Genomic DNA, 25,063 nt, shown 5'->3' on the forward strand with positions numbered 1-25,063 from the left:
GTAGATGCCATAGTGGTGCGGAAAAACAAACTCCTTGCAGGGCAGGACATGGTGCCCAGGGATAGATGAATACTTGTGTTGATCATCGTGCCTCACAGAATGACAAGATTACTCAGGTAATGCCGTGAAAACATTCCCCAGACTATAACACACCTACGATTGTTGCAGGGTGTTTGCTTTCAGACATTTCATGACCAAAGGAGCACAAAATGTGGTTCAGCTGAAAAAGCCACCAGTCACCACTCACAATGTTCGATGAATGGTCATTGAAAAGACACTATCAGTAGTGCCTCTTGGTTCATCTGGGTGGTCAGCTGCCAAACAGCTGCACGTCTATTCGCACCACAGTTGCCTCAGTGCTAGTTTTTGATAGCACTATTTTGCCATGCATGGGATACTTTAACAATGGCATCATGCGAACTGTTTACAAATTTAGCCATTTCAGAAATGCTTCCACCCTTGGTCCAAAAAGCCAATGACCATGCTCTTTTCAACATCAGATGAATTATTCCATTTCTGCATCACAACAAGACCTGCACTGTTTTTCACATCCCATAATGATGCCATTCGTTGGATTGGCATTTCAGTTTTGGCTCGTAAGATGTGGCCCATGTCTCATCCAGTGTTACGATATGGCGTAAGAAAGCCTCTCCTTTGCATTCATAGCACTCCAAGTGCGTCCATTCATAGCACTCCAAGGTGTCTGAGCAGCGTCATAACACATTCATTTCTGCATTTCCATCAAGTCATCAAGAACCCATCGTGGTGCAAGTTTTCTCATGCCCAGGCGTTCCTTCAGGAGGCGAAGCACAGTTGCATGTGCTAATCCAGTTTCTTGGAGGAGCTCACGAATCGTATGGCATCAATCACTGTCGACTAACGCACAACAGCATGCAGTTCTTCTTCAGAGATGCTAGGACGACCTGCCCGACGCATGTCTGCCACAGTTTGCCGACCTCTGTTGAAAGCTTTTACCCAACGTGCCACTGTTCTGTGCGGCAATGGTGATTCCTCGCATGCCTCTTGAAGACCTTGATGACACTGTCGTGCTGTACAACCTCTGGTACATTCAATCTTAATCCAACTCCACTGCTCCTGTTTCGAAAACATAGTCTACATCTATATCCATACTCCGCAAGCCACCTCTAGACATGGCAAAACTTGGGATCAGGGTCGCGAACACACCTTCACTTGTGCAAGTTTTAAGGAGCTTCTGCACTTGCGCAAATGCTGTGGCTTAATTGACTTATGGGTGAAATATTTATGGACTAGATAAACAATGTTAGACCGCCTGCTCACAAGTGACTGTGTGTCCCTCGATTGTGCACACACTGGTGATGTGGGATGGGTGAGTCCATTTGCCCGGAGGTAAGGTAGCTATGTCAACAACGTATACTATCATCGACAATCGTAGATTCCATTGCCTACTGTCTCCACAGCAGTGTTGCCACTATTCAAGTTCCAACCTACATACATACAATATAAGCCTACAGCACAATAAACCTGACTCACCATACGATCAACAGACATCAGAAGCATGAATAAATACTACAGTCTCACAATCGACGATGATATACTTTGTTGTTCGCAGCATCTCAAATGGATTACTGTGTGATAAAATCCTAAACTCAATATGATATATCTCATTCAGAATCCCACAAAACAGGTTTTTCTATAGTATAACTATAACATATGCTGATGTCCAATCTAATTTTACTACATAGCAAGGGAATTGGCATATCTGAGGAAAGTGCTACCATCTAGCGGGATTTACATCAAGCCGTGTGCTATCATGTGGTGGCATTGATGTAAACTTGTAGTTGAACGGTAAGGGCTAGTTGCGCACACTGTGAACCGTACACATTGTTTATCTAGTCCATAAATATTTCACCCATAAGTCAATTACACCACACCAGTTGCGCAAGTGCAGAAGCTCCTTGAAACTTGCACAAGTGAAGGTGTGTTCGCGACCCTGATCCCAAGTTTCGCCATGTCTAGAGGAGCAATATGTAGCACAGTGTGGTAGACTTAGTGCTGTGTATTTCAGTTTACAGCATCTACATTACATTTAATAGCATTCAAAGAAAAATAACCAATAAATCCACAAGGTGTCAAAAGTTAGGATGTTCATGTACTCTTGTGCTCTTACACAACAGCCGCCATTGTCTGAAGGTATTTCCCCATCTCATATATCTTGCAAACCTCGTGGAACAATTCTGTCATGACCAGCTGTCCCAAGGATTTCAAAAATTCTGAGGGAATGTCATCCACTCCAGGGGCCTTGTTTCTACTTAGCTCTTTCAGTGGTCAGTCAAATTCTTCTTACTGTATCATATCTCCCACCTCATTTTCATCTACCTCCTCTTCCTCTTCTATAATATTGCCTTCAAGTTTACCCCGAATAGACACTCTGTATGTTGCTTTCACCATTCTACTTTCCCTTCTCTGCTTAGTACTGTGTAGCAATCTGAGCTCCTGATTTTTATACAGTTGATTCTCTCTTCTCCATTCACCTCTGCACTTCACTCGTCAGTGTGGCTGCTATGTGGAGAACCTGGATTGATTCTCGTTACTGCCAGGGATTTTTTCTTGGTGACTGAAATGGGGTGTACTCAGCCTCTTGATGTCAATTGCGGAGTCAGTTGAGTGTAAAGTCGCAGTTCCGAGTTCTAGAAAACTGACAAGGACAGTGGTTTCATGAACTAGCGTCCCTCTATGCTGCATTGGAGGTGAATAACATGTCAGTTGGTTATTCCCAATTGGCCTGCCTGGGCCTGAATATGGAGCACTGCTTGCTCTCTCTTTTTAGGTTTCTGTGCCTCAATCACAACAAACAAAACCCTTACAGGATCATTTTGCTATCCACCCGTTCGTATGTCTGTCTGTCTGTCTGTCTGTCTGTCCATCCAACTGTTAAAAACCTGTTTTTTCACAAATGGTTAGACAATGATGTTGAAATTTACATCACATACTATGGTCTATGGTCTCTATGTGGTATAAAACATTGGAGCCTCTAACTGAATGTAATCAAAATATACTGCCATATATGTCACACTTTTTTATGCAAACTCACACATCAAAATGTATATAGTACTTCCTGTTGACCTAGAATCATGAAAATTTGACAAGCAATGTTTTACAGTACAAGTAAAGACAAAAATCTGAAAATTATTGCTTGGTAAATATACCACATGAATCCCCCCACAAAAAAGTCTTGGAGTTCCCAAGGTGATATCTTGCCAGTATTGATATCAACAACTGGCAAAAATTGTTGAGATTTTTTATTCTCATGCTGGATGAACTATCTATACACGTAACTAAATTTGTGTTGAACCCACAGTGCACGAGTTCTACTCACACTAGTCCAATTTCTTTTCTTTTTTTCCCCTCCCCAAAGGTATCTCTCTAATTTTCCTATTAGCACCAACTATCTTTCCCCTAGTTCTACAGGCTTATACAGTTTTGCATTTCTTCTTGAGCCATTCATGCTTAGGCATCTTGCACATCCTGTCAATCTCATTTTTAGAAAGCCATATTCACTTCTGACTGCTTCACTTGCGGCATTTTCTACTTTCATTAATTAATTCAATATTTCCTGTATTATCCGGGGATTTCTTCTAGGACTTGTTTTTTTAGCTATATGATGATCTCCTGCCATCCCTATTTCATCCTTTAAAAATTACCCATTCATCTTCAGTTGTATTCCTTTCCTACGTTTCAGTCCAATGTTGCCTAATGCTCCCTTTAAAACTCTCAAGAACTTCTGGTTCCATCTATTTATGTAGATCCGATCCCCTTAATTTTCTATCTTTTCACAATTTCTTCAATGTTAATAGGCAGTCCTCATCTGCTCCTAGAAATTTCTTACCGTTTAAAATGTGGCTTCAAAATTTCTGTCTCACCACCACATTATCAATCTGAAACCTTCCAGAGTCTACAGGTCTCTTTCACATATACAGCCTTCTTTCATGATTCTTACACCAAGTGTTAAACAATGACTAAGTTATTCTCTATGCAAAATGCTACTGGGTAGCTCTCTCTTTCATTCCTTTCCCCCAGTCCATATTCACCTACTGTTTTGCATTCTCTTCCATTTCCAACCACTGGATTCCAGTCACCCATCACAATTAAATTTTTGTCCCCTGTTCAGCATAATTTCCTTTATCTCATCAAACATTTTTTCAATATCCATTTTGTGATAGATCTACAAAAAATCTACATAACTGAACTTATCTCATTGAGATTTGCAATTCTAGGAGCAAAAAATAGCACAGGTCCATTTCAAAAAACCGCACTGATACCTTTATCTTAGTTATTAGTGAAGCTATGAGAACACACTGCTGTTTGTTTCATAAGTCCCTGGTTATTGTCCAGGTGGAAATTAATGTCTTAAATGGGTCAACAGTAACTGTACACGAAAAAGTTAATGAGCATCACTAACTGCTACAGGTATATTTACAAATTTCTTTTTCTTCTTTTTATTTGTAGTTTACTGCTGCTATTGGAGTTTACGTATTGCCATTCTGTCATATGTAGATAGTGAGTGGAGTTGTGGATGCTAGACAATAAAGTGTCAAGTGGAGAAATCAGAACATTTCAACATATTCTGGTTTAGTTCAAAAAAGGGTGGCAGTAGTGGAGGCGGCTACAAACATTTGCTTCGTGCATGGGGATAATTCCATTCAACAGAGAACATGGGAAGAAAACAGTTTTCCCATTTTAAGGGGGATCGTTTGGCATCTCCACATTCAGAAAGACCTTTGGGATTTGATGAAGATCGTTTAAGCAAATTAATCCACAATAATCCACATCAGTACTTGAGAACTGGAAAATGTGATGAACTGCAATCATTCCATCATCACGTAAGATTTGCATGTGATGCGATCCAAAAATCGGTTGTATGGATACCACATGCTCTGAGCCAAAATCACAAAAATCAGTGGGTGGTCATATGTGCATCTTTGCTTGTTGGCCATTAGTTGGCTCATGAACACCGCCAACCATTTCTATTCTGTATCGTTACTGGTGACGAGGAATGGTGTCTTGGTGCTAACATAAGGATTCAAGCTTTCGCAACAAACTGTTGCCTCATCAGGAAAGAGGGAAGGAGAGGGAAAGACGAAAGGAAGTGGGTTTTAAGGGAGAGGGTAAGGAGTCATTCCAAACCCAGGAGCGGAAAGACTTACCTTAGGGGGAAAAAAGGACAGGTATTCACTCGCACACACACACACACACACACATATCCATCCGCACATACACAGTGTATGTGCGGATGGATATGTGTGTGTGTGTGTGTGTGTGCGAGTGTATACCTGTCCTTTTTTCCCCCTAAGGTAAGTCTTTCCGCTCCTGGGTTTGGAATGACTCCTTAGTCTCTCCCTTAAAACCCACTTCCTTTCGTCTTTCCCTCTCCTTCCCTCTTTCCTGATGAGGCAACCGTTGGTTGCGAAAGCTAGAATTTTGTGTGTATGTTAATTTTTATTTGTGTGTCTATCGACCTGCCAGCACTTTCATTTGATAAGTCACATCATCTTTGTTCTTAGATATATATCTATATAAAAATAATGTTATGCATCTGGTGGAACAATGATGGTGTGGTCTACTATGAATTGCTTCCCCAAGGTGTAACGATCACTGCTGATATTTATTGTCAACAACTGAGACATCTTGTAGATGCAATCTAAGAACAATGACAAGCAATCTGAGAACAATGACTAGGAAGACTGCATGAAGAGATGCTACTCCACGATAATGCACACCTGCATTCTGTTAGACTGACAAAAGACTCTATGCAGGAGTTGGGTTTGGAAGTCATTCTGCACCTGATCTACCACACTCAGATTTTCACCTTTTCCTCCTTATCGAACAACCTTCAATGAACTTTCCTTCTGGATCAAAATGCTTTCCAAATATGGCTTGATGAGTTCTTCACCTCAAAACTATGTGATTTCTACAGTCATGGAATCAAAAAGTTACCACAGAATTGGTCAACTGCTGTAAATAGTGAAGGAGAATATATTATTGATAACTGAATTTACAGAAAAATGCTACAAACTTACGCACCAATGTAATAATTAGGAAATTTATGGAAAAACAGGACCAATATCATACACATTAAGGAACAGAAAAGATTTATTCTATGGGTACCTAAAACAGCTAGATGAAAAGAGGACTCAAAAAGAATTTTTAACAATTTTGATAGAAACCAGAAACATCAATGATGTGGATCGAAGAAGTTAAAGCAGACCTGAGAGAAATGAAAGAACTGAGGTAGAAATAGGAGAAAGAGGAAAGTTCAGAGCAAAAGTAAAAAGTTTCAAGGGCTTCCATGAGGAAACAAAGAAAAATGCAGGTGCAGTATGGATGGAAGAAAGAAGAGAAAAATATTGGGAAAGAATGAAAAACTACTGGAAAGAGATATTCATGTAGTCATTAAGAGGCCAAACCAAATTTATTTATTTACTTACACACACACACACACACACACACACACACACACACACAGAGAGAGAGAGAGAGAGAGAGAGAGTTAGTTTCACAAGTCATGTTACTTGCTTCTAGAGACTGTAGAGGGGACTTAGTAGACCATGTTTTACAGAGGAACCCACGTCTGGAAACGTCATCCCTTGACTCCACAGTGCATCAAAGTTTTAGGCGCCAATGCTTGTTAATGTATGTATATACAGGGTGATTCTGTGATGAAGTTATGAACTTTCAAGGATGATGGAGAAGGATAAATGCATCAATTTGAGATAAGGCTCCCGGTACTAGAAATGAACATGTCAAAAGTTACAAGCAAAAACTGTTCTGACACCTCTGACAGTGGAATGTGTGTACTGGTGCTCTTGTTGCTAAGAGTGTAGAGTAGACAACTTTCAGAGCTGGTAGTGTGAACGCAAAAAAAAAAATAAAAAATGCATACCTTAAGAGTTATGAGCACTTGTTCATCTTCACTACTGTGAAAAACGTCTATTGAACATCCACCCATAGCTCTTAATGTAAGCATTTTAGAGCCCATATTCGCTAGACCTTTTTTTCCTTGTTTTGGTATATACTACCACCTCTAAAAGTTGCCTATCCTACATTCTTAGCAACAGTACAAGTATTCCCCTGTCAGAGGTATCAGAACAGTTTCTGCTTATAACTTTCAACTCATTCTTCATTTCTCGTACAGGGACACTCACCTCAAATACATTTATCTTTTACAGTATATTGATAACTTTTACTTATGGACCGTCTGACAGCAACTGAATTGAACACAATTTTAGTGGCATACGCGTTTCGCCTTTATTTTCTGCAAGGCATCATCAGTGGCCTGGAATATGTACATATGTTAGCTATTTTATTTACATTTTTGTCACTGTGCCTATAGGTTATAAACAGTTCTGGTGGTTGGTATTTCCTATTAAGTAGTAATGTTTTGAACTGTACTTACAGGTTGCGTGGACAGTTTCTTACATATTACGCTCCTGTTGCATTTTTGGTGTTGTTGTTCTTGTTATGAACGCCAATTTGCGGTTTTTTCCACATTCCACAGCACTATGCACTGAACGCTTGTTTTAATGCAATGTTTTGGTTTCTGTTGCCGACTGTCAAATGTTTCTGCCAAAGATCAAATATTATTGCCAAACTTATGAGTGTAACTATTGAAGTATCTGTGGTCTGTTCGTGTATGCATTTGTGTGTGCGTTTGTATATGTGTGTGTGTGTGTGTGTGTGTGTGTGTTTTGGTGTGATATTAATTTTTTTATTTATTTATTTATTTATTTTTTGTTTTTTGTTTTTGTCCTGTGTGTGTGTGTGTGTGTGTGTGTGTGTGTGTGTGTGTGTGTGTGTGTGTGTGTGTGCGTGCGTGCGTGCGCACGTGTGTGTATGTGTGTGTTTTGGTGTGAAATATATTTTTTTGTGCTGTGTGTGTGTGTGTGTGTGTGTGTGTGTGTGTGTGTGTGTGTGTGTTCAGATGTTGTGGGGAAGAGTTCTTTTTTTTTTTTTTAAAAAAAAAAAAAAGTGTAGTAGGGAGCCTGTGCTGATGTGTGTTTGTTCATTTATCACATGTTTGTTTTCTGCTATGGCTTTCTGGATGTGGAAGTTTTCTTGCATTTGTATAAGATGTTTGTCATGGTTGCTTATTCTCATTATTTTCATTTCTTATTCCATGTTTGTAGGATGATGGTTGTAGTGTTTTAAATGCTCTGCAAATGTGGAATGGTTTGTTTCATACTTCCAACATCTGATATGATATGTTCTTTGTATCTTGTTTCAAAATTCCTGCATGTCATGCCTATGTATACTGCATCACAACTTTGACATTTATCTTTCTCCATCATCCTAGAAAGTTTGTAATTTCATCACAGAAATATCCTGTATATACATATGTTTACACCTATAACTTTAATGCTCTGTAGTGCCGTTCAATGTTGTTTCCAGACAAGGATTCCTATGTTTAACTTGATCTACTAAGTCCCCTCTATGAGCATTAGAAGTGGGTAACATGAATCATAAAACACTCAGCGTGTGTGTTTATTTTCTCTGGCCACCCTGTACTAAATTGCTCTGTGAAAGTAGGGAATAACTACACAACCTACTGAATAGAATGAACTGTCTACTGAGTACACAATTTGGATTGAGAACACGTGAAAGAAAGACCAAAGTATTAATGAGCAGAAAAAAAAAACTGAGATGGTGACACAGCAGATGAAGTGAAGGAATTCTGCTACCTCAGGAATGAAATAATCCATGACAGATGAAGAAAGGAGAGAACAATAATAGGACTACCAACTAGTATCAAATGTTTCAATAAGATGGTTCAAAGAATGGACATTTGGAGTACAACATTGTATGGAAGTAAGTCAAAAAGTGTGGTAAAAACTGAAAAGAAGAGAGTGCAGCTGTTTGAGATGTGGTGCTATAGAAAGAGGTTGAAAATCAGGTGGACTCATAAGAAATGATGTGGTTCTCTATGAAATCAGGGAATATGTAGAAAAGAACACTACACAAGAAGGGATGGCTCAATGTGATGAGTCTTAAGACAACGGGGAAGAACTCCCACCACACTAGATGGAGCTGTAGTGGGTAAAAATTACAGGACAAGACAGAGACTGGAGTATATAGGGTAGGAGAAAAGTTTCTGTAAAGATACTCCCAGAAACCAGAATCTGTTGAGATATGGGCTGTTTTAACTTGTGAACAGTAATGTGCTCTATTTGGTGGTGTCAGTGGCATAGCTTACCATCACAGTATGTACATGTGGGCAGATGCAAGTTCTTGAGCAGTTGTGGACACGAGGCATCACAATCACTTCAGTACCAATGTATAGACAGGAAATGTCATTGACAGACACTTAGCGTCATACACTTTACCAAAAAGTATAACAGACACTGTGAGTCACCAATTTCTGAGCAATTAACTGCCACTGCTCTTGCACAATATTTCTGCAAAGAAAGACAATTACTATGTTTTATGCACAACAGGGTAGCGCCCCATTTTCTAAGAATCATGCAACAGAATCTCGCAGCAATGTTTAGGAATAGCAGATTGATCGAGGTGGTTCGCTATGATGGCCTCTTCATCCACTGGACCTGAACCAGTTGAATTTCTTACTACGTGGACATTACATGCGTTGGTGCATACCTAACTGATCACCAAGGGCAAATGATGCCAGATGCACTTGAAAGAGTGCACAAGTCAGTGCAGAGAAGGTTGAAGGATGTGTCAGGATGCATGGTAATCATATGCACCACGGCCTGTGGTGTCCAACATCTACATACATACTCCACAAGCCACCATACTGTGTGTGGTGAAGGGTAATCTGTACCACTACTAATCATTTTCTTTCCGGAGGGGAAAAATGACTGTCTACAAGCCTCCATATGCACCCTAATTTCTCATATCTTATCTTCATGCTGCTTATGCAAAATGCATGTCACTGACAGTGGAATTGTTCTGCAGACAGCTTCAAATGTTGATTCTTTAGATTTTATCAGTAGAGCTCCTAGAAAAGAATGCCGCCTCCTCTCCAGGGATTCCCATTTGAGCTCATGAAGCATCTCCCTAACACTTGCGTGTTGTTTGGACCTGCCAGTAACAAACCTAATAGCCCTCCTCTGAATTGCTTCAATGTCTTCCTTTGATACAACCTGGTATGGATGCCAAACACTTGAGCAGTAGTCAAGAAAAGGTCACATTAGCATCCTACATGCATTCTCCTTTACAAATGAACAAAACTTTTATAGAATACTCCCAATAAACCGAAGTCAACAATTCATCTTCCCTATCACAGTCCTTACATGCTCGTTCCATTTCATATCACTTCCCAACGTTACACCCAGATATTTAAGTGACTCGACTGTGCCAAGCAGAACACTACTAATACTGTATCTGAACATTATGGGTTTATTTTTCCTGCTCATCCACATTAACTTACATTTTTCTACATTTGGAGCAAGCTGCCATTCGTCACACCAACTAGAAATTTTGTCTAAGTCATCTTGCATGTGCCTACAGTCACCAAACTTTGACATCTTACCATACACCACAGTATGACTAGCAAACAACTCAGACTGTTGCTCACCCTATCCGTCAGACCAATTATATATAAAGAAAATAATAGTGGGAAAAATATATTAAGAAACAAAGATGCTGTGACTTAGCAAATAAGAAAGCACTGGTAGATACACACAATAAAAAACACACAAATTTCAAGCTTTCGCAACCCACGGTTGCTTCATCAGGAAAGAGGGAAGGACGAAAGGATGTGGGTTTTAAGGGAGAGGGTAAGGAGTCATTCCAATCCCGGGAGCGGAAAGACTTACCTTAGGGGGAAAAAGGGACAGGTATACACTCACACACACACACACACACACACACACACACACACACACACACACACACACACACACACATATCCATCGGCACATATACAGACACAAGCAGACTTCTGTCTCACTTCCCTGGGGCACTCCCAACAATATCCTTGTCTCTGATAAACATTCGCTGTCAAGGTGAAAATTATGCGTTCTGTTACTTAAGAAGTCTTGAAGCCATTCATAAATATGGGGATCTATTCTTTATGCTTGTACCTTCTTTGACAGTCTGCACCGGCACACCATGTCGAACACTTCCTGGAAATCGAGAAAAGTGGAATTTACTTCCGTGTAACACCGAGACGGGAAGGATAGGACAGATGAGCCCATACACCGATAGGTTTTTATTTCCAGGTGTATCATTATGGGAACTTTTCTTATAGTGTCAACCAATACCGTCTCCCATAGTAACATAATTGAAGACATTGCATGTTAAGCTGTTCTGAAATGTAGAGGTTGGCGGAGGAGAGGAAGATGTGGTAATGCTGGTTTGATAAACCAGTCAGAAGATTGACGATACAAAAATACTGCTGACAATAAAGGAAGAAAAATCAGAGTTTAAAATCATGCTGGTAATGAGGTAGGATGAGATGGAGCACAAGCTTAGACGTGGGAAGGAAATTGGCAGTACACTTATTTGCTACACCACGAAGATGACGTGCTACAGACAGCGAAATATAACCGACAGGAAGAAGATTCTGTGATATGCAAATGATTAGCTTTTCAGAGTATTCACACAAGGTTGGCACTCTTACCAATTGAAAACGTCTGGTCAATGGTGGCCGAGCAACTGGCTCGTCACAATACGCCAGTCACTACTCTCGATGAACTGTGGTATCGTGTTGAAGCTGCATGGGCAGCTGTACCTGTACACGCCATCCAAGCTCTCTTTGACTCAATGCCCAGGCGTATGAAGGCCGTTATTACGGCCAGAGGTGGTCGTTCTGGGTACTGATTTCTCAGGATCTATGCACCCAAATTGCATGAAAATGTAATCACATGTCAGTTCTAGTATATTTTTCCAATGAATACCCGTTCATCATTTGCAGTTCTTCTTGGTGTAGCAATTTTAAAGGCCAGTAGTGTATAAAGCACGTCACAGGAATGCAGAGAAACAGTGCAGTTGTCGTCATAATGGGGAAACACAGTGATTTATATGATGTACAAAAGGGCAATGTCATTGCCTTTCGGGCAGAGGCTGGAAGCATTTCTGAAATGGCTGAATTTGTAAACTGTGTGTGTGCCGCTGTGTGAAGTATACCGTGTGGCAAAACGGCGCTATCCAAAAGTGACGCTGAGACATTTGTGGTGCACCACGTACCATAGATGACATGGGTGAACAACAGTAGCAGAGATTAGTATGGGCAGACAGATATGCAAATGCCAAACAACTGACTGCCTAGATGAACCAACGAGATACCAACAGTGTCACATCAATGACTGTTCAGCAAACGTTAGTACGTATGGGCCTCCGCAGCAGGTACCTAGCTGATGCACCTTGGCTGACTGCTGTTCATTGGCAATGAACACAACTGGACGTCCACGGACTGTGGCGACAGGTGCCCTCTTCAGCTGTATCGTGTTTCATGCTCCATCAGACAGATGGCCATTGTGTACGGGGTGAAATATCTGCAAGCAAACACCCTGTAACCGTCATCAGAAGGGTCCAAGCCAGAGGAGGGCGTGTTACGGTCTGATAAATGTTTTTGCGGCATCTTCTGCTGGATGATCGCATCATTCTGTACAGCACTATGGATCGACACAAGTGTGTTACTACCCTTGGCCAACTGTGTCGACCGGAACATGCACTTTTTCCTTGTCACGATGGCACCTACTAGAAGGACAATACAGCATGTCACACAGCTTGCAGTGTATGTGCGTTGTCTGAAGAGCACGAGTGTGAGTACTGTACTCCCCCGGCTACTGAGCTCCCCAGATTTATTTCCAATTGAGACTCCCCCAACTGGGTTGTTTGCACCACAGGTACTCAACCGAGAAACGAACAAGCTGGCTACATCCCGGGAGTCTGCACGGCACCACGTCTCTTTCTGTACCTTCCAGAACCTCACGGACGCCCTTCCTGCGTCTCTCACAGTGGTCAGTCCGTGCTGCAAAACTACTTCTACACGCTTGTGACAGCTCGTCACATTAATGTGACTGGGCAGTGTGTAACGGCATTTACCTTTAGCGATTTAGGGAAACTGTGCAAAACCGAAAACTGGACAGCTCGTCAGGAATGATGCCGTCTGCCTGAATACGAGTGCACCACCTTACCGCCACTTTAACCACCTCGACTGATTCTAGTTCCTATGCTTTCTCAGTGACATCGTGGTGAGCTGGTACAAAGGGGGCATTCAAAAACTGTCCAAGAGTCTATGAATACACACCTAGGAAAATGATGAATATACGCAAAAACAGATAAATATTCAAGCATTAAAATGATGTATCAGTTAGTGAAAATAAATGTTTCTTTCTGTATTTAAAAAAAGTGGCTTTTCCCCAACAGTTTTGCTTGCGTATATGTTTGACACATACAGGTTGTATCAAAAAGAATCATCCGATTTGGCAACTGTATATTTCTGAAACTAATAAACATGTACAATGAATTTTGTTTTTTGATGAACGGGAAACTCATAGATTCACAGCATGTGCGGTATTCAAATTGTTCCCACACTGCAGTGAGTATGTTTTGAGTTACACCACAGCTGCTGTTATGTAAAGTCTCAGTTCAATCATTGTTATTGGTAACGGAGGCACACAAACATAGTCTTTTATAAACCCCAACAAGAAATAATCACATGCAGTCAGGTCTGGTGACCCTGGAGGCCAGTAATGTAAGGCTGAATCATTTGGTACAGTGTGACCGATCCACTGTTCGATAATCCTTTTATTTAAAGCTTCCCCCACTTCCAGAGGTCAGTGCGACAGTACCCCACCCTGTTGGTAAATTAAGTCATTCGTATCAGTCTCCAACTGTGGGAAAAGGAAGTTCTCAAGCATATCACGATACGTGCTTCTTGTAACAGTGTTCTCAGCAAAGAAGTGGGTGCACACTGCTGCTACATAGCATGAACCATATAAAACTCAAGAGTTTGCTCTTTCCAACAGTACATTGATCACGCACAAATCTCAAATAACATAATAGTCGTGATTTTTTTTTTTATAAATTGGATGATTCTTTTTGATAAACCCTGTATACTGAATATGCATCCTTCATCTCCTCCCTCTGTGTCCATCCCCCCCCCCCCCCCAATCCACCTCATCCTCCCACCTCTAACTAACTCCTGGTACTCTCTCTATATCTCTTCACCTCCTTCTCCCCCTCTTTGTCCACATCCTCTACCCCCTCTCTCTGACCATATCCTCCTCTTTCTCCTCTCTCTTTCCATTTCTGCGTCCCCTCTTCCTTTCTCACCTGCCCACTACCCCTCTTCACCTTCCACCTGCCTCATGCAGCTCCCCTTCTTTCCCCCCCCCCCCCTCTCTCTCTCCATTTCCTCCTCTCCCCCCTCCCCCTACCTCAGTCCATAACCTCCTCTACCCATTTCAACCAGTCCCCAGTCTTTCTAATCAGCACATGTAGCCCTTTGGAATGCTGTTCAATGAAGTAGTGCAACATACTCCCACAACACGCCTGTCATGCAGGGCAGCCTACACACTGGAGTCCGGAAAAATCTTTTCTTGCCCCTGACATGTAGGCTGCCATGCAAAGCAGGTTGATTTGACAGCATGATACTGCTCTCTCACAACATGCCTGTTGTGCAGGGCAGCCTAAGTGCCAGGGGCTGGGGAGAAACATTTCTCCCCATATCTCTACTTCTATTGGAGCTAGGAGGTTATAACCTCCCACAGTGCTGTTACTTGTGATGCCTGCTGTCCCAGTACCAAATTTGCTTGCATTTGGTTCTGGCATTTCAGACGAGATCCCAGACATACACACTGCTTTTTAAGAGATAGGAAATCTTATTTAAGGGCTCACCCGAGGAGGGAAAGGTGAGCCGCAGAGTGAGTGAGTGAGTGAGTGAGTGTGTGTGTGTGTGTGTGTGTGTGTGTGTGTGAGTGAGAGAGAGAGAGAGAGAGGGAGAGAGAGAGAGAGAGAGAGAGAGAGAGAGAGAGAGAGAGAGAGAATCACTAAGACACTAAGAACTCTAATGAACCACAGTACTTACCACTGGAAACAGAAAAACCTGAATGGTGAATAATAGATATCAAATTGTAGTCTCCTACACCTCTTCTGAGACTCTGTAATAAACCAAAAGTCACACTGATTAGTAAACGGCATTAAGTTACAAATGTAGAGAGTGCATCCACTCTATTAACACAAGAAAGAACATTCCATATCCACATCTACATACATACTCTGCATAACCACTGTGAAGTGCATGGCAGAGGATGGTTAGTTCTGTAGCACAGTTTAGGTTTCTTCCCATTCCAATTGCATACAGGTCGCGGGAAGAATGTAGGGTGTCAAAAAAGTCAAAGTAGTTTTCTGAAAGCACATCCTCTTAATTTATTCACACAATGTCAAAACTACTGTAAATAAAATTTCATACGTGTAGGACCCAGCAACCCATGCCAACTTGTATTGAAACATATCAGTACCTGCTAAGGAAGACTAACATCTCTATGTGTTTGTATTCATTTGTAACATTGCTGGTAAACATACTGTTTTTTCAATACATGAACATGTTAGAGAACTATGTATACTAGTTCTAATACAGTTATATTTTTAATAGGTGGCATAAAACATCAAACTGGAGGTTAAAAACTACCCTCTAATGGATAAGCTCTGACAGTTTTATTTTATAATATCCGAGAAGTGAATTTAACTCTCAACAAAAGTGTAAATCTCACTATTTTCGAATGTATCATCTGTTGTGTATACCTACCAAATCTTCACCTAATTAGGCTATGTGGAGAAACTAGTGAACCTATATCAAGTGTAGAGGGAGTTACAAAAATACACAAAAACCCAAAAGTATTTGAACAGCACTGACAAGAGTTTGTCAATAACTTAGATAATTTGTTTGACCTTACACACGCCAATTTGCTTCAATTATTGAAAATAAATGAAGGTAGGATCATCTTACAGTGACAAAGAGAGCCAGGTCGGTCTGTCACTTAGCTGGAGTGCACAAAACGCTGTCTAATGAACAGGAAAGGGCCCATAGCTCAGAACTACTGAGGAAGAAAAGTGACATGCTAAATATTTCCATGCCAACTTCTTTGATAACATATTACAAACTGTTACAAAAATGACTGATCATCTGATTCTGTATTTGCAATAAGATTTTCCAACTGTGATTGATAACATACAACCCGGACCTGGTAAAACAAATACTTGAAAATTAATAGCAGCACGAGATAGGTGTCAATTAAGTACGAGATACTCTGTGTTTATTCTCGAAGTGATCACTCAGGCACTTGGATACAATACTGATGGAATTTCGTATGGAACAATGAATCTTATTTCTTGACAGCACAGGCAGTGAGATATCTTAATTTTTTTACATTGTGTAAAAGAACACTAGAAGATTTATCTTGTCTGTATCAAGAAAACTTTGGAATGAAAACATAAATAATAATGTTATTTTGATGTTAAACAATAAATAAATATGTTTTGGGTATATTAGTGTTTCATGTATCAAATAAACATTAAGTTCTAGAATGCTGACCTACTCCATGAGTACATATTTTTGCATCTCTTGTTTGGAATCGAGTTGGCAGTGTCATCATAAATCACAATAATATTTATTATGTGAGTTATTGATGTCGCACAGAAAAAAAATAGAGGGTATGCATATTTGATTTCGTGAAAGAAGAAAATCTCCTATATGCCTTGACATATAGCTCCATATTCTCACTTAATTCCAGCTTCTTCACTTAATGTTGGTTCTTGAAACTCTCTAAACAGGTTTTCATGGGGTAACTGGCATCTAAGTTCGAGCAAAATTTCAGAGATCCTCTTCTGTGAGTCAAACAAACAACTAAACCCATGCCCTGTTCTGTAATCAAGGTTATTACAATTAACTGAAGGAATTTCACAGATTTGCTTTAGCTATATAATTTGACATACTGTCACAGGGCTTTGCACACACATAGAAAAACTCAAAAAGGTGCTTTTTTTTTTTTTAACAAGTGCCCCATATGCGCCCCCTAAAAACTCTGCAGATATCAAGTTAATAATCAAGAGCTTATGTTTGATGCAGCTTGCCACTATCAATTTGTTCAAAAGCACTGTTAATGCGAGCTCACAGTTCTGATAGGTTTCCTGGTAGAGGAGGTATATACACTGAATCTTTCACATAACCCAAAGCAAAAAATTGCTTGGCATTTGGTTGGGAGACTGTGGAGTTCATGACACGAATTGCTGATCACCGACCTCACCACGACCAAAACATCAGTATCCCAATTTCCTGTTTAATAATTCACTAATATCATGATGAAAAAGGTGTGGAGCACCATTCGGTTGGTAGATAAGCCTGCACTGTCGGTCTACAGTTGTGGAATGAGCCTATTTTCCAGAAATTTCCTGTAACGGTCTTTTCACACAAGAAAAAGGTACCATTTGGAATGGCTTCTCTCGTGCTTAGACTGTCAATGCAATATTATCATTTAAATATATTATCTGGACAAATGTTATGAAAAGGATAGTTGCTATTCACGATATAGCGGAGATGCTGAGTCACAGACACTCACAAAATAAGCTTTCAACCAACAAGGTCTTTGTTAAAAATAGAAGACACACACACACACACACACACACACACACACACACACACACACACATCTGGCAGCTGAAGCCACACTATGAGCAGCAGTGTATGATGGGAGAGGCAACTGGGTGGGGTTAAGGAGGAGGCTGAGGTGGGGAAGGAGATGGATTTCAGGGTAGGGGTGGGGATGGTGATATGCTACTGGGGAGCATGCAGGGACAAGGTGGGGAGAGGGTAGGGCAGGTAGGTGCCCCGTCAGGAGGTCAGACAAAGGGCAGGGGAGAGGTGGGAAAGGCGCAGGGGGGGGGGGGGGGGGGGGGAGGGAGGAGGTATTAGTCATTGCCTCACCCATCTAGCCCCTTCCCTGTTTCCATTCCATAGCCCTCTATTCCACCAATGCACCCAGTCTTTTTACTTCTCTCCTTTTCCACCAACCCCCCACCTCTCTTCCCCACTCTCTGTCTAACCTCCGGATTGCACCTACCACTCTAGTCTCCTTAAACCCCACCCCCGTAACCTCTCCCATCCTGCACTGCTGCTGTTGCTGCTTCTTCTGCTGCTCATAGTGAGGCTTCAGCTGCCAGAGACTGTGGTCATGTGTGTGTAAGTTGCGTTTCTGCGTGTGTGTGTTCTATTTTTGACCAAGGCCTTGTTGGCCGAAAGCTTATTTTGTGACAGTCTTTTCGTTACGCCTATCTGTGACTCAGCATCTCCGCTATATGGTGAGTAGCAACTATTCTTTTCATAATATTGTTACATTCCATCCTGGGTTTTCCATTGTTCGATTTTATCTGGGCAATTTCATTACTCTACATGAATTATTTCTTGATGTTTCGATTTTTTCCATCAGTATGTCTGTTTAGAAAGTTTTTAATATGTATGTGACATTAAGTGAAGGCCATTATCAACTATTTTGTATGTGGTGAAAAGGTAATGCCTGAGAATTGGTATTCTTGACACTGCGGATCTTTAGAATATTGAATTCCCTAACGATTTCCGAAACGGAATGTCCCATGTGTCTAGCCCGAACTACCATTCCCTGTTCAAAGTCAGTTAATTCCCATAACGCATCCATAACCACGTTGGAAACCTTTTCACATGAATCACCTGCACTGCCATTTTATACCTTGTGTTCATGATACTACTGCAATCTGTATATTTGTGCTGTAGTTTGATCAATGAAAGTTAACTGATGTTTCCTGCTTCAATAAATGTTGTTAAGGATGAGACTTGATCAGCACAGCTCCATTCTGGTCCAAATACAGCTTATTCAATAAGAAGGTTCTGCAAGATCCGTGGGCTAATCTGACTGTATAGAATTCCTTCAAGGAACTGGTAAATAGGCGACTGGGCGACACTTCGACACTTCTTAGGCTTGTCTCATGCCTTCTAAGGCTTGAGTATTAGTATGATTTTTGATTGCTTCATTTTTTTTTTTTTATTTTTTTTTTTTTTTTTTGGGGGGGGGGGGGGGGGGGTTGAACCATTTATCATACTGTCAGAGGAGAAATCGACCAGCCATATTTTTGCATAGTTCCCACTGTGCAGAAGAAATTTTGGATGAATTTCATCATTTCCTGATGCCCTTCTAGGTTTTAGCATTTTAGAAGCATCAGAAATTTGAGATACAGAGAAAGTTTTTGAGAACCGCTGCTTTCGGTCATTAAGCGAAGGTCTGTTAACTCACGTCATGCAGACGTAATCACGTCAGAAACCTTTTCATATGAATCACCTGAGTGCAAATAGTAGCTCCGCTAAATGTACTGTCCTATTACACCTTGTGTGCGCGATACTTCTGCCATATGTATACGTGCATATTGTTTGTTAGTGTTCTCTTTGAGCAGTTTAAGTTCGCGTATGATGTATCTTGTATGAGTTTTATCCCTTGGTGCTCTTGATGTGGACAGTAAATGTGACACAATCCTATTAGATGATGTATGGGTGTTGTCCCATACTTTAATTTTGTTTCCACCCAACTTCCTTAGTAATGACCATGCTTCTCTACTTGATGTTTGAAAATTGAGTGTCTCAACAGTCTCTATCCACCTATTACATCTGGTTGTACAGAGGCTATGAAGTAGATTAATGCTATTCTGGGTCACTGCTTTTCAGAAACTCATCATTCTGTTTCTCTTACTGTCTTTCCAAGTTGGAACATATAACTTCTGGTAGCTCCTATGGATTGCATTCTTTACTGCATTCATCATAGCTCCAACAAGTCTCTCATAGGTTTTTGCTTTTAGGGGAATCTAACCACGACATTTTCCAGATTTTTAGCAAAACACCTCACTTTGCTTATTGTGTGTATAGGTAATGTCAATACTGCTTATTTCATATCTCTATTTTTCCAGACTGTTATTAAGTTACACACTCATCACTGGTGGCTGTTTATTTTGCTTTTATGTCATCATAGAATTTTTGCAGTCATGTATGGAGATGATGTATTTATTTTATCTGGTTTCCTACATGTCCTTGTATTGTTAAGAATGAAACTAAGTGTGCTGTACAAGGGCCGTTTGATGATTCTGGTAAATTTCCATCAAAGAATGGAACATTTTTTGTGCATCTTTATGGTTGGTAAGCTTGATTATTCCTAAGATGACATACAGAATTTCAAAAATATACAGCATACAGTTCATTGTTGTCAGCTGTCTGAATTGGTCAGTGTGTCAAATGCGATTGAAAATGAAGGAAACAAAGTTTTGTGCTTCACTAAAGATTTTCATTTGAAGGGCTGGACTGCTGCATAAATCAAAACAAAGCTGGATGAAGTTCACACAGACTCTGCACCATCATTGAAAATCATTTACTTTTGAATTAATGAATTTAGATATGGTCGGACAAGCAGTGAAGCCAACACATGTTCTGGCTGACCATTTGAAGTCACTGCAAAGGAAACCATCAACAAAAAATGGCTCTAAGCACTTTGGGACTTAACATCCGAGGTCATCAGCCCCCCAGACTAAGAACTACTTAAACCTAACTAACCTAAGGACATCACACACATCCATGCCCGAGGCAGGATTTGAACCTGCAACCGCAGCAGCCGCATGGTTCCAGACTGAAGCACCTAGAACCATTGAGCCACAGCAGCCGGCCGAAACCATCGACAAAATCATGGTATGGTAATACAAGACTGCCAAATAAAAATTTTTGAGATTGCTGAGACTGTAGGAATCTTAATTCAGTAAAAGCAAAATATCCTGCCTGCAGAATTGGCTATGAAAGGGTGCCATGATTGCTCACAGTCGACCAGAAGAGCACACAAAACATTTCAACACAATGTCTAGTGATGTATACTCGCAATCTGAAAGGCTTTTTGCACCAATTTGTGACTTTTGATGCAGCCTGTATCCATCAGGAGACACCACAGTCCAAACAGTAGTCAAAACAATGGAAAAGTTGGTAAGTTGATGGCCAATGTTTTTTTGGGATTTTCAAGGAATAATACTCACACATTACTTGGAAAAAATGTGCTATTGCGCTTCACTGTTGTTAACGACTAAACTGCATGAACTAAGCTCTGAACTGGTTCCTTATCCACCCTATTCACCAGACTTCGTTCCAAGTGATTTCTGCCTGTCCTATAACTTGAAAATTTTGCTCACAGGGAAGAAATTTTCATCAAATGAGGAAGTGCTAGCTGCAGAGTTTGACAGAACCTACTTCTCCAATGGGGTGAAAAAGCTGAACGATTACTGGACCAAGTGTATATTCCTCAAAAGAGACTATGTCAAGAAGCAAAATGAATTGTTTACAAAAAAAATTCTTCCTTTTTTACCAGACTCATCAAACACTCAAACACATCACACTTAACACCATTCATAACAGTACATGGAGGCACTGGCAACCAGATACAATTAATACATCTTCTTCATAAATGTCTACAAAAATTTTACAAGGGCATGAGAATGAAATAAATGGCTGCTTATAATGAGTGTGTAGCTTGATAGCAGCCCAGAAAAATAAAAATATAAAATAAGCAGCCTCATCCTTGACTATATATACATATATGTCATTTATAAACTATGTGATATTTGTTTCCAACTTCTTATTTTCATATAGCCTAGAATACTGTTGACAGGAAAGTCATTCACATGGAACTGCAAAGTCAGCAGCACTGTTACACACTGTTGATAAAACTGTTATGTTATCCCTCATGTGATGACAGGTGAATTTGATGACAAAAATGTAAGGAGTTACATTACGAAGAGCCAAACTAATATTAACAAACCTCTGTAGAGATGATCGTCACATAATGGGTAGTAAATTTTTCACTCCATTTGGACCCTGAATCTAGGGAATTTCATTTTTGCTGCCTGGAGTCTTGAAGACTGCCTCTTTGTGAGGGTGCATGCTTCGATATTATAGATTAATACTGGTATTAAGTAGCTACTGAACATGACAGATTTTGCTTTTTCTGGAATCATGTCCGATGAGAGAATGCCGGTAGAATTCAGAACCCTTTCAGACTCTGTCGATAATGATCTTTGTAAACACAAATTATCCCTCTAGATTATACTTTCGAGGTACTGAAAACTGTACTCAGACTCTAGCTAGTGGACTCGTAGAGTCACGCTTACAGTATGCCCATCTGCGTTGACTGCCATCACCATTGTCTTGGTCTCACTGATATGGAGGTTGTATTCCTGGAACCAGTATTTCCACACAATGAGTTTGGTGCAAACTACCTCTTCTATTTCACCACAGATCATGACATCATTATCAATGGCAACTGCAATAAGATAACCAAAATCTTCCATTATGTTCTTTATTATACACACATCAGAAAAAGTGTAGCATCACCTCATTTCCAGGAGTTACGTAACCTGTACAGAAAATTGGAACAGAGATCAACATACACATCGAGAGCTTAAGAGGTGGTGGTCCAGATTGCTGTACACAGTGGTACCTCTAATATCCAGTAGCATGTCATCTTCAACTGATGCATGCCTGTATTCATCGTAGCTTACTATCCACAAGTTTATCAAGGCACTGTTGGTCCAGATTGTGCCACTCCTCAACGGCGATTCAGTGTAAATCCCTCAGAGTGGTTAGTGGGTCATGTCATCCATAAACAGCCATTTTCAATCTACCCCAGGCATGTTCGATAGGGTTCATGTCTGAAGCACATGCTAGCCACTCTAGTCGAGCGATGTTGTTATCTTGAAGGCAGTCATTCACAAGATGTGCACGATGGGGGTGCAACTTGTCATCCATGAGGACGAATGCCTGGCCAATATACTGCTGATATGATTGCACTATCGGTCAGAGGATGGTATTCACGTATCGTACAGACATTACGGCGCCTACCATGACCACCAGCGGCGTACGTCGGCCCCAGATAATGCCACCCCAAAACAGCAAGGAACCTCCACCTTGCTGCACTCGCTGGACAGTGTGTCTAAGGCATTCAGCCCGACCAGGTTGCCTCCAAACACATCTCCGACGATTGTCTGGTTGAAGGTGAAGGCATATGCAACACTCATCGGTGAAGAGAATGTGATGTCAATCCTGAGTGGTCCATTTGGCTTGTTGTTGAGCCCATCTGCACTGCACTGTATGGTGTCGTGGTTGCAAAGATGGACCTTGCCATGGCATTGGGATTGAAGTTGCACATCACACAGCCTATTGCGCACAATTTGAGTCGTAACATGATGTCCTGTGGCTGCACGAAAAGCATTATTCAACTTGGTGGCGTTGCTGTCAGGGTTCCTCCCAGCCATAATCCATAGGTAGCGGTCATCCACTGCAGTAGTAGTCCTCGGGCAGCCCGAGTGAGGCATGTCATCGACAGTTGCCATCTCTCTGTATCTCCTCCATGTCTGAACAACATTGCTTTGGTTCACTCAGAGACATCTGGACACTTCCCTTGTTGAGAGGCTTCCTGGCACAAAGCAACAATGTGAATGCAATGAAACTGCAGTATTGTCCATCTAGGCACGGTTGAACTACAGACAACATGAGGCGCGTACCTCCTTCCTGGTGGAATGACTGGAACTGATCAGCCATTGGACCCCCTCCGTCTAATAGGTGCTGCTCATGCATGGTTGTTTATACCTTTGGGCGAGTTTAGTGACATCTCTGAGCAGTCAAAGGGACTGTGTCTGTGATACAATATCCACAGTCAATGTCTATCTTCAGGAGTTCTGTGAACCGGGGTGATGCAAAACCTTTTCTGATGTGTATAGAATCAGTAACAGAGTTGAACAGTAGTCAGGACAGTTCACTGCCTCGCTAAGCTACATTCTTGATCTGAAACTGTGAAGATTGCCTGTCTCCAACTTGTACACAGTTAGGGCATTCCTTGTACAGCATCAGGATTTTGCTTGCAAGTTCTTTAGGTATATTTCTTTCCCTCAGGCACTTCCATTTCATCTCTTTTGCAACACTATCATTTTCCTGTTTTAGATCTATAAAGCACATCCAAAAATTTTCCGTTCTCTTATGGCACGAAGTCAAGCACCAGCACACCAGTCGGAAATGAGACAGCAGAGAGGGCTGTGAAGAAGACGTCAGCCAACTGCACGCTAACTGACCCCTCTCCAGGATGACAATACGATTGCAGTGCCCTTTGACAATGCGATGGCGAAGAGGACACAAGCGCCATGGCGACTGGTCGCAGTCCACTTTTACGGCAGCATCAAAATTAAGCACTTCAAGATCAGCGACAGGAATTGCATATCCAGAAGAACATTGTTTATTTGCACATCGCCTTTTGCTTGCGTCACTTCTGTGTTATTGTAAAAGTGAAGTATTGTCACTGTCCATTTCATAATAAAACCCGTTAATACGATTTGTTTCAATGTTGTCGAGCAATATGAGAAGGCAGGTTTCCTAGACACACCACATTCAACGAGTAGGCAGGATTCGACACATTCGATGGCCATACAGTCCAGAATTGATATGCCAACCAGGCAAAATCACTGTAAGCATTCAAGGCAATCATTGCACCGATGGAAGCACCAAGTTGAAGAGACCCATTTGGTAAAATGCTGTGTCCTGCTGCGTGAAGAAGTCCATAACAGCCTGTGGCACCTCCTCATCAAATAGGAATTGTTAACCTTTCGAGGCCCTTTTTAAAGGACCAAAGGCATGATAATTGCACGGGGGGAGATCAGGATTACAGGGCAGATAGTCGAGTGACTCCCATTTGAGTTGGCACAACTTCTGCGTTACAACATTCTGGATATGGGGATTCTCGATATGAAGCACTAGCACCCCTTGTCACTGTTTTCATATCACAACGGCAGTCTCTGACAGATTTGCTGCTCCATACATATTCTTCATTCTCTGATGGATATCTACCAGTGTTGGTCCATTGGCAGCCAAGAAAAGAATAACAATACATTGGTCTTGTTATGCCAAATTTGGTAATAACATTGCCACAGTTCACATTTCCATATTTACTGCATCTATCTCAGAGTGGCACGAATGCCGTGCAGGTCCATTGCTTACATATGCAGGTTGGAGTTATGCTGCATT

At 41.1% G+C, this 25,063-nt stretch overlaps 1 protein-coding gene across 1 annotated transcript in view; it reads right to left on the bottom strand.

Moving 5' to 3' along the window:
- The window catches only part of LOC126428177 (ubiquitin carboxyl-terminal hydrolase 29-like), a 415,671-nt gene that overhangs the window by 11,895 nt on the left and 378,713 nt on the right, over positions 1 to 25,063 (bottom strand). The window contains exon 11 of the mRNA XM_050090091.1: positions 15,032 to 15,104. Within this exon, the coding sequence (XP_049946048.1) occupies positions 15,032 to 15,104 (73 nt within the window). The remainder of the gene's footprint in view (positions 1 to 15,031; positions 15,105 to 25,063) is intronic.

Source organism: Schistocerca serialis, chromosome 12, assembly GCF_023864345.2.
Source record: "Schistocerca serialis cubense isolate TAMUIC-IGC-003099 chromosome 12, iqSchSeri2.2, whole genome shotgun sequence".
NCBI lineage: Eukaryota > Metazoa > Arthropoda > Insecta > Orthoptera > Acrididae > Schistocerca > Schistocerca serialis.